This window comes from Copadichromis virginalis, linkage group LG7 (assembly GCF_057382275.1).
Source record: "Copadichromis virginalis isolate Kocher_CV1m ecotype Utaka linkage group LG7, C_Virginalis_male_GT1.1, whole genome shotgun sequence".
NCBI lineage: Eukaryota > Metazoa > Chordata > Actinopteri > Cichliformes > Cichlidae > Copadichromis > Copadichromis virginalis.
The window spans coordinates 10,405,256-10,416,269 of record NC_140624.1 but is presented as its reverse complement, the minus strand read 5'-3'; the positions used below and the strand labels follow the sequence as shown (position 1 = coordinate 10,416,269).

Genomic DNA, 11,014 nt, shown 5'->3' with positions numbered 1-11,014 from the left:
CTACTTTGAGGCAATATAATTGTAGTGACACCTTACCTTATGTTTTATTTTTTATTTCCTTTTTGTGGAATCGTATTTAGTATACGTATACATATCACAAGGGCTTTACATGTTAATGTTCTTCATTGAATCAGACCAACACTGAGTGAATGTCCTGATGAAGTCTCGCATCTTTTCTACTGCATAGGAGAAACCTGGCATACTTTGTTCATAGTGGTGTAGTAAAACTGAGAGCATTATTTCATTATTTCAAAGAAGAAGGCCACTCACCTGGTGTACACAGCATCGTTGAGGAATTAGAAACCATCAAAAACTTAAGTATATGGAATATGATTCACAAATGTAAGGTGAGATGGGGTCAATTAGAAATTTTGTTTGATATGCAAAACATATATAAAATTAAGGCAAAATCTGGGACATCTTGATGTTCTAAGAAAATACATTAATATGAAATAAAATAATCCAGATCCACATATCCTTGTGGAAGACATTCAGATTTTCATTTAGTGGAGGTATGAGGGCTCATCAACAATTTCAACAATTTCTTGGCAGTTGAATCAGAAAATATAGTTTATGATTGGCTTAGCTTAATGTACCTGCGGTACTTTGCTTAATCATAAAAAGTAATTGGTGGGAAAATTGCAGCAACACAAAATACAATCTAGCAAAACTAAAAAAAAACGAAAATCAAACTTTTGCACTGGCCTTTTATTTGTCAACTAACTGTAGATTTATCTGGTTATATGTATATAAGCTGCTGTGTCTTCTCTCGCATTTACATTTTCTCTTTGATGTATTAACAGTATTCATTTTTCCTCGATCCAAAACCAATAGCCAGTGAAATTGCAAAACATTGTACATATTATTTTGACAATGTGATTCAAGGTTATTAATTCCCTTACATTTTTTAATCTTTTGAATTTGTGCACATTCTGCCCTAGTTAAAAACAAAAAAACAAAAAAAACAAAGACACAGGCCAAAGCTTTGCAGTATGATAAATCAAGTGTTGAGAGAAGGATGAGTCCTGACAATTTCTCACTTCTAAGGGTCATTACAATCCCTCTGTGGGCACAAAAAGGCATCAGTCAATGGAGAGACTGTGGCAGCATTTCTGCCACCTGACCAACACTTTTTTTCTGCAAGAGACTTCATCAACAGATATGGATCTATGGGCTCAAGGACATGTTTCAAACAAACCCTCAGCCTTATAGAGCCGTATCCTAGCCTTTTAGTTGTTTCTCTGCAGATCTTATCAAGTTGGAATAAGATCCACCCATATGGTGGCAAGTTACAGATTATTTTTACTTACCTCCATATCCTGCAAAGTGTAAAGCAAGAACAAGAGCTAGTGACACGCTGCTTCCTTAAAAAAAAGTAATCATATATTTGACTTTATCATTAACCTTTTAGTAAATAAAAAAGAAGGAAAAAGCAAATGGGTTCAAATGACGTATGCAAATCAGTGTACCAAACAGATGAGCCTATAAACCTTCAAACACGATCTATTTCATACTGAATCACTAATTGAAAAACAGTCAGAGATGGCAGCAGTTATGGCACGCCATCTTCCTATCTTATTTACAACAAGGCGGCATACAGCAAAAACAAAAACAGCAAGAGGGAAGCAAACTGACTGAATAGTTGATAGTACTAAGTTGATTTCTGACTTTCCTCTGCTTTTGCTCTTAACACTGAAGAGACGGAGGAGGAAGAAAAGAAGAAGAAAGGAAGTAGTTGTCAATGTTTATATGTGCCTGGTTATCAGGCACATTAAAGGCGTTGCAAACAGCCAGTAGCCTCTTATGAAGATGCAAGCACGGCCAAAGAACCATGCTGTGCTGGGGGAAAATAATAAGAGTCTGCTCTTTTTCAACCCACACATACTCTAACAACCAAGAACACTCTGTTTTGCCAGCGCAAAAAAACAGCCACCACATTCTGTTTGGCACCTGAATATTCAGTAGTCGATCATCCTTGCATTTTCTTGAGGAAACTGAAGAAACAGTTGAGTTGCATCTGCTTATTGAGGCCCTTCCTTACCTGGACACTGTCAGGTGTGCTGCCAGAAAACACAAGCACCTCACTGTCCATTGAGAATTTAGAAAACCTTCAAAAATTTGGAGGTATTTAATCAACACCTGCAACATATTGTACAGCATTGTTTACATACATCCATTTTCTTAACCGCTTATCCATTTCAGGGTCACAGGGGGCTAAAGGCTCGACTTTGGATGAGAGGCAACAATATGTATAATTCAAAAATTTTCCTTTTACAAGAGTTTATCCTTAGAAAACTCACCCTCAATCAACCTATATTTCAAACCATGCATAGCTGTTGTTCCTGTTTTCTTTTACTGCACCAGAAACAAACTGTAATGCAGTCACGTTAGTGTAAATGTCATAGTAAATTAAGTATCTATATATTACATCACCCAGTACCTTTAAAACCAATTATTAAGTGTCTTGGATGGCTGGCCTGGAGCTTTAAAATGAAGCATTGGTGTTCCTGTCAACTCAACATGTACCATAATTATCAAAAGGGTCATACTTTAATTTCCTCTTCATCCCTAAATAGTCTCAGCAGGAGCACTTTTTCACTGCAACATAAAAGTCTGAAATGACCAGAAATGTGGAGGGTCGAACAGCATCTGTCAAAATCAGTATGAAATAAGGAGGACTGATGAGTGTTTGTATGAAGAGCAACAGTATAACATCATGGGTAAGCCGTTTCAGTCACCACAGACTGCCCACGCTTATTTATGGTAGCTGGCCTTTTAGCTGCGTGATGTCAAGACCAGATTGCTCAGAAATGCACTGACACATACAGCATCTGCAAAAAGAAAAAAAAACAAAAACTAAACTAAAAATATGCCTGCTTTCTCATTTTTAAGTGATATATTGAGACTGCATTTGGAATGCAATACTTGTTTTGCTGAAGAAAAATAATGTTGGACTCATATCATTAAAACCCCCAATATATTTCTCTTTGTTCCATAAATGACACATTCAGGTAAGAGGTATGACCTGCGGATGAATGCGTAAGGAAAAGAAACCCACAAACCGTAGAACTGTGGGATACATGTATTTTTTCCCTTCACAGTCACTGAGAAATCAATGTTAAGAACTAAGCTGAGGCATCAAAGACCAACAGCCTATCTGACCTGCATAGAGCCCCACTGTGGGGTATAATGCAGCATTGTACACCAGTTACTTAAAGACCCATTCATGCAGACACTAAGTAAATGCATAGGACCGTAAGATGGGGGTGTTGGCTAAGATACGATTTACAATACTACCTCCAGCCTTTACGATTAAACAACTTACACACAAATGGAAATATTTTCGGAGAGAAGAAAAGAAAAACATTAGATGAAAGTGTTTCTGATTAGAGAAATACAAACCAAAGATTTTATTTTTCATAGCCTCCTTTGTCTCTCCATAAAAATAGTGTTGCTAAAAATAAAACATTAAAAGAAAAAGAAACACAAAGTAATTTTTCGATGTAGTCCATGGAAAAGTCCCGGTATCATCAGACATTCATTTTGTTTTAACTCAACCCTCTTTGTTTTCTCCAAAAGCAGAATGGTCAGCAAAGCCCTGTATCACTTCACCACATGTCTGTTCCTTTGAAAAATTAGCATCGGAATGAGCCCTTGCGGAGACAAGTCAGGCAACTGCTGTAATGCATTACTAAATTAGCCCTAAACACTACACAAGCCAATAAGAAGCATGTCAAAACCTAAGGGAAAAAAATAATACAAAATGCAAACAATAACAGAACAACATATTTGCAACAACTGTTATTAGCCTGCATTCCACATTTGCCAGTTAAACCAGAGGGGAATCATGTGCACACTAAATAAACATGTTTAGATACGCTACAACTAAGAAGCACTGGCACTGTCAAATAAACGCAGCTGAACTCCAGCGAACAGAGGGTTAAACCTTAGCTGCAGAATTTCACTGCAGTCCAAAAGCATTTGGCTGATAGCTACTGAACAGCACAATCTATCTGTGCCATTATGCTGCTATTGGACAAATGTTTGTATCTATCTAGAATTTGCTTTGTGTGTTTTTAAACTCCTTAGTTTGGAAATACCATTTTATTGCATATAATATTTGGCACAGTTAAAACTGGAGCTTCCATTTGGGGCTGGATTTAGAAACTGGTGCCTTTGCAAAGAGCTTCTTACTGCCTCCTAAATATGGTCGAAAACAAACTAAATGCCTCTTTTCCTATGCTAGACATCACAACTTTCCTTTTTTCATTTAAAAAAAAAAGCAATTAATTATCCATTTTTTAAATAGAAGTCACCAGTTATTAGAAAATAGTTTCAAATTACTTTCTTTTCTAATATAATTTGCATGTCTCACCACTGCCTGACGGTAGTTTTATTTATATATATTTATTTATTTTTTTCATATTTATATACTTATGTATAGGCATGTACAAGAAACAAAAAATGTCTCTGTTTTGCACTTCTGTACAAAAGAAAGTTACCGTTCTGTTCTTTGTGCATTCTATTGCATGGACTGGTGAGCAGAGATGAGGGGAGAGGTTCGGACAGAGTCAGACATAAATCCATAGGGAGCGTTACTCAGATTTGGGTCTCTTGAACCTTGTCCTTGCCATGAGTAGTCTTAATGACATAGGGATCAGCAATGGTGCTGATGTGGCTGTGATGCTGTCTAACAGAGCGGTGAAGAGAGTTGTTCTGAGTCCAATGGGCACCGTAACCGCCCTGGCGGGATGAGGAGGACACATACCCAGGCTTAAAGGTGTTGCTGTTGTGTTCCACCAGTGTAGGCAGTACTAAACCTGTGTCATCAGAGCCACTAGATCCAGATGTGGGCGGTGGAACAGGAGGAACTTCTTCCTCCATCTGTATGATTTCTATGGTCCTGGCTGCTGCCACGGTGCTTCTCTGTTGATGCCTCTTGCGCAACTTATAGAACGCTATTAACATGGCAGCTGCCAGCAAGGTAACAGCAACAAAACACCCAATAATGATTTTGGTGGTTTTCATCACCTCATCCAGGCTGGCAGCTGGCTCACTAGGGACTCTGGCAGTGGGAATTGATACCTGCCTTGGAGTCTGAGTGTTTTGAAATAGCACAGTAGGTGTGGAGATAAAGACAGGTTGAAATACAGACGGTGATGCAGGGACAGTGGGCTTGGGTTTAGGGGTCTCCTCCACTGTAGGCGCCAAAACTTCCACCGTTACAGTGGTAAAGTAGGACAGATTAGATGTATTGAGTTCAGCATTGCTGACGTTTAGGTAGGCCGAGGCGTTGGAATTTCCTGCCATGTTGCTCACCATGCAAGTGTAAACACCTGTATCTGATGGGAGAACATTGGAGAAATTAAGCGTTCCATCATTAAGGACAGATATTCTTGGATGAGCCGAGCCATGGGTCAAAACAGTTCCATTAGGGAGAAGCCATCGTACTGAGCTCATGGCAGCTGTGCGACACTTAAGCTCTGCCACCCTCGCTGCTGAAATGTTAAGATCTCTTGGAGCATCAAGTATGAATGGTGCTGAACACTGAAAGGTTGTTTGATCAACTTCCACCAGGTAGCGTCCTCTCATGTGGACTGGAGTGTGGCAGCGTCCACAGCAGGTGGAATTTGTGGGAATGTATTCTCTGAGCCACCAAGAGAGCCACACTACATCACAGTCACATCGCCATGGGTTGTGATGAAGATGTAGCTCCACCAGATACTGCAGGGGGGTGAAGAGGTTATGGGGGAGAGACGACAGGTTATTGTGGGCTAAATTAAGCTCCACCAAGGCTGTGATGTCATCAAATGCATTCCTTTCAATCATAGTAATGGCAGAGTTCATAATCCATAGTTTACGTAAATTCTTGAGGCCACGGAATGCTCCAGGCTTCAGTTCAGGGAAAACATTCTCTGATATCTCCAACTCCTCCAATCCCACCAGTGGTGAAAGATTGGGAAACTCCCTCAGATTGCACATCCCCAGGTTCAGGTACTTCAGGTTGTGAAGGCCCTCGAAAGCGCCATCTGAGATGTACTCCAACTTCCTCAGCTCTCCCAGGTCCAGTCTCATGAGTGAGGGGACACGATTAAAGGCGTAAGAGGGGATGCTCTCAATGGGATTGTTTCTAAGCCACAATTCTCTAAGCTTTGATAGATATTCAAAAGCTCCACTAGGTATGACTGTCAGTCTGTTGTCGAACAGCTCCAGGGTGTTGAGACTGGTTAGACCATTGAAGGCCCCCACTTCAATCTGCCTGATAGCATTCCTGCCCAACTGTAGTACCTCCAAGTGATGCAGGTGTCTAAATGTATCTGCCTGTATGGTTTCTATGCTGTTTTCCATTAGGTTCAGGTACCTGGTGTTGGCTGGGATGTTAGGAGGAACCCTAATCAGCCCTCTGCGGGTACACACCACCTTGCTGAGCTGGTTAGTGCAGGAGCACACACCTGGACAGTTCTGTGGCTTAGCTGAGCCGAACTCAGGGCCTGTGGACTGGCACATAGTGAAGGCAGGCACCATGAGGGAAAGCACGGCGAGCAGGGCTGCATTCCAGGTAGGCTGCACACTAACCTGGCCCAGAGGACTCATGGTGTGGAGGGCTCATTATTCTGCATGGTGGGGGGATATGGCACACACCAAATGACAGACCACCCTAGCCTGGCTGGAGCAACTCAAGGCTCCAAAGTTCCATCGACAGTGCAGGGAGATGCTGCATCAAAATTGTTTTGTGAGGGAATGAAGGGGAAAAAAAGGAGGACAGATAAGGAGAGAGAGTGAGAGAGATTAATACAAGAGAAGAAACAGAAGAAAAGCAATGCAGCAATGTAAGAAATAGGTTGAGTAACAGTCTCAGTGACGTACCTCATTAGTTTGAAAGTCCTCCTTTTTGCCTCTTTCCAAATGTTAAGCACAACAGTCACATACAGCATTCATGTGTAATTCCTTTCCACAGAATGGCATGAGATAGATGGTTTCTTCTTTTTCCTTTTTTAAGAAAGTAGTGTGGCCCTCTATTAGCCAAGGGTACAAAATGGCTCCTGATATTAAAGACTGAGAGCAGCATGGAAAACACTCACAGACAGCAGTAAGGCCATGAAGGCTTAGCAGGTGCCCAGATTCCTTCTGCCCCCACCAACTGTCCCTCTGCCAGGCAGCAGACTCCAAAATGCAGCTGCACTATAGATAAATCACAACGATCCATAACGCAGTTAAACACGACAGAAGAGGAGAGAAGAAGTGACCAAGTGAAATGAATAAAAATCCTCAGTTCTGTCAGGTCCTGATACATGTGTTGGCTCGTCCGGCTGGTCGCCTGTTTGGGTGAGAGACCTCCCTCACTGTGACTTTGCCAAGGGCTTGTCGGTCGCTGATTAGCCCTGTTGTGACAGAGACTGAGAGACAGAAAAAGGCTAAAGAACTCCCGGCACAGTCATCCCCCTCTCCTCTCCTCTCCTCCTCTGTGTTCCTCTTGCTTCCTCCCAATGTTGGGCTGGCCCTGGTCAGAGCAGCTGCAGGCTGCTGTGTGCACAGCTAGCAGTAATCCGTCTATTCCTCCTGGGGGGAGGGGGGGTGGGGGTGGTGGGAGAGATGGTGGCGCTGTGTGGGGGGTGTAGAAGAGGATACGCTGCACTGTTGGAGCTTCGCAAAAGGCTGTCGGAAGAGAGAGAAAGCACTCTTGTCCTCTTCTGCAATGAGAGAATGCAGAGAGGATTACGCTTGAAGGATGTGTGTGGAAGTGGGCTCCGTATCTGTATCCATAAGCAGAGAATGGTGTTGAGGATCCTTCTCTCCGCTTGCTCTTTGTCCCCCAGGCTGCGTCCTGCAGTGGTCTTCTGCTTGCTTTTTTGTTAGTTTTTTCTCCAGGACTGAGGTAGTAAGTTGTGGCAGTTAGCCATGTGTGTGGCTGTCAGACTTGCGGCTGGCTGGTGGACTACTGCAGTAGCCAGAGTAGAAGAGAGAGAGAGAAAGAGAGGGGAAAGAGAGCCCGAAAGAGAATGAATGAGAGAACCACTGACAGATCAAGAGCAAGAAAAAGATAGAGTGTGCGAAGGAGAGTGTGTGTGTGAGTGTGTGTGTGAGAGAGAGAGAGAGCGAGAGAGAGAGATGGAGAGGCACGCGAGCGCTCTAACAGGCAGCCCACCGTCAGAGAAACAGCAGGAGCAGCATTCTAATCCACATCTCCTCTTCTTGTTTATTCTCCAATCTCTCTTTTTTCTCTATTCCCCCCCTTCGATGTGTGTCGGTGTTGCAGGCAGCTAAGATGCTCGCTCTGCCCCCTCCCTTTGTCCTTCAGTGGGAACGTGAATGTACTGCTGACGCACTCCTCATAGCTGCTCAGCCAGCCTCAGAGCAGTGCATTGGTTTGATGCAGTGTTCCTGTGTATTAACACATACAACCTCCCCTCCTCCCCCATCTCCCTCCCTTCACAATAACCATTTTCTCCTTTCTTTCTTTCTTTCTCTCTTTCTGTGTCAGAGTTTCTCACATGCTCTGTCCCTCACCATCCTTCTTCTCTCTCGCTCTCTGGATCACTTTACCTGTGCCAGTCGTCCCTTCTCCTGCCATCTGTCTAGACACAGCTCTTCACAACCAGTTGTTAAAAATGAAAAATGCATTCCGATCTATGATTTAGAGACAAATGGTCAGACTTTCTAGGTTAACTTTAGAGTTTCTTTAGTTCTCTCTCTATCTCTGTCTCATCAGCGAAACCAGAGTTTTCCAGTGGAGATGCAGCTGTCCGTCTTGTAAAGCACAGTTTTAGGAGTGTTTTCCTCACTTGTTATTGATGCCATAAGGGGGAAATAAACAGAGTTGTTTTCTTATGATGGGTTTGACTTTCTTATTGTGTCACTTGTGTGGACGTATTATGTGTGTGGGTGTTTTGGAAGTGAGGGTATTGGATCGGGGGGGTTGTGACATCATAAAGGACTGAAACGCTGACCATGCTTCTCTGTCGGCTGGGCAGTCTTCTCTTCAGGGAGGAGAAAGATGAAAGCGCTTGCATGCAGTTATCTCTGGGAATGATGAGAGAAAGACAGACAGATAGAAGGAAAAGAGACTTACCGGGAGACGGGGGGGGGGGGGGGGGGGGGGGGGGGGGCTGGGTAGGAGGAGATATATTCATGTCCTTGGTGAAATAGGGGAAAGGAGCCAATAGAAAGAGGAAAGAAATGAGATAAATAGGGATAGAGAAGAAGAATGAGGGAGACGGATGAGGGAAAGTACTGCACTGTAGTCTCCTAAGAAAAATGGCACAAGAGCAGGAGCAAAAGAAAGATGAGGATTATGAGTGAGGAGTAGGAGGTACGAGAGGCGTGTTGATAGTGTTGGATTAAGCATCATTTGAATGCAGGAGAAGGAATCTCCCTCACTGCCTTTGGTTAATGACCACATCCTCTCTCTTCCTCCCCATCCTTACACATGCACATTGCTGTTGGGCACCATACCTGCAAAAAGGTACAGTCAATTCCAATTTATGAAAATAAACGCAACATTTTATTGCGTTAAGATGCTGTTGACAAACTTGCGCATGTATTAAACCATAATGAGGAAAAAAATCATAAATAAATTAAATGGATGTAAGCTGTAATTTACATAAATATACCAAAGGTTTAATGTTTGTGTTTATATGTGGTCCCCTGTTTAACATATGTAAACATAAATAAAATATCACACTAAATAAATGATAATGCTCAGCTTTATCTTTTGGATAGTTATTAATAAAATAGTAAAGAGTGGATCCATTTCAATTTCAACAGTTTTATCCTAATTCTTCGTGTCATAAGCAAAAAACAATTATCTGCTCCATTTCAGAAAACTGAAAGCACATGGATACAGTATGCATGGGTATGGGTCTTACAGTGATTTGCTTTACACTGTTAAGCAAATCACTGCTATGTACATGTCAGCAACAAAATGTATGCACATTGTATGTCATTTCTTATTTTTGTGTTATATATATATATATATATATATATATATATATATATATATATATATATATATATATATATATATATATATATATTTGTTATATTTTTATCATCACAAAATTGTAAGGAGTGAGGCCAATGCCATCAACTTAACCATCATGTCTGTCCTTCATCGCCCTACAATATTTAGGAGTAAAACCACTGCATGAGCAACAAAGGGAATAAATGAAACTTATATCTCACTTTGTTTTATGCATCAAAGAATGACTTTGAGAAGACTGGAATAACAGATAAAAAACAAAGGCTGAAAAAAAACACTCACTCGCATCTGTGTTTCTAGAGGTAACAAGCCAGGTAGCTTGGAAGAGAATTTCAACAATGTGCCAAATGCAGCTCATGCGCCTGTTCTATTCCCATTAGATGTTGTGATTTAAAACGAACTTTGGAGGTGAAAAAGAAATAGAGAGAGAGGAAGAGTATGTTGAGTGGCATGCGGAAATTATAAACTATTTGTTAAGGATGGTGCAAACAAGGATGGTCAGATAATTGATGGCCATGGTTTTAACTGCTGTGTTAATGCTATTAAAGAGGCCAGAGAAAGGTCAGTTAGGACACTGAATATATGATGTTGTGTCCTGATGTCATTATGGTTCTCTTGTCATCTGTCTGTTTTTTTCTTTTCTTTTTTTTAATCTGTTTATATTGTTTCATATTTTTAGGCTAACGTCATTCACAGTTGCTGAATACATTCCTATGAATATGTGAAATTGGGTCCAGAATTAACTGCCATCTGCAAATAAAAATACAGTGTGCAGTGCATCGTACGCAGTCTGATGAAAGTGTAGTTAGCTGTAACTTACTCTGTTAGAACATAATTACATTTTAACCCCAACCCCTTTAAAAAATTGTTATCTATTTAATTATTATCCTTCAAATAAGAGCTTGTGAATATTTTTAGAGACATTTTAGACCCTAAAATAAATAATAGGGTCTGTTATACAGGAATGAGTTAAGTAAAGAGTCTGTGTTTTGTTTTTGACAATGTGCACACCAGAAATACTACAACTGCCAACAC

General features: G+C 41.2%; 1 protein-coding gene across 1 annotated transcript; it reads right to left on the bottom strand.

The window, feature by feature from the left end:
* Nucleotides 1-879: 879 nt before the first annotated feature.
* On the bottom strand, nt 880-8,324 carry lrrc4.2 (leucine rich repeat containing 4.2). Its single transcript, XM_085461653.1, has 2 exons — nt 6,868-8,324; nt 880-6,715 (listed from the first exon to the last, which is right to left on the bottom strand). The coding sequence occupies exon 2, from the start codon at nt 6,592-6,594 to the stop codon at nt 4,600-4,602; it is 1,995 nt and encodes a 664-aa protein (XP_085317779.1). The 5' UTR covers nt 6,595-6,715; nt 6,868-8,324; the 3' UTR covers nt 880-4,599.
* Between the last annotated feature and the right edge of the window lie 2,690 nt (nt 8,325-11,014).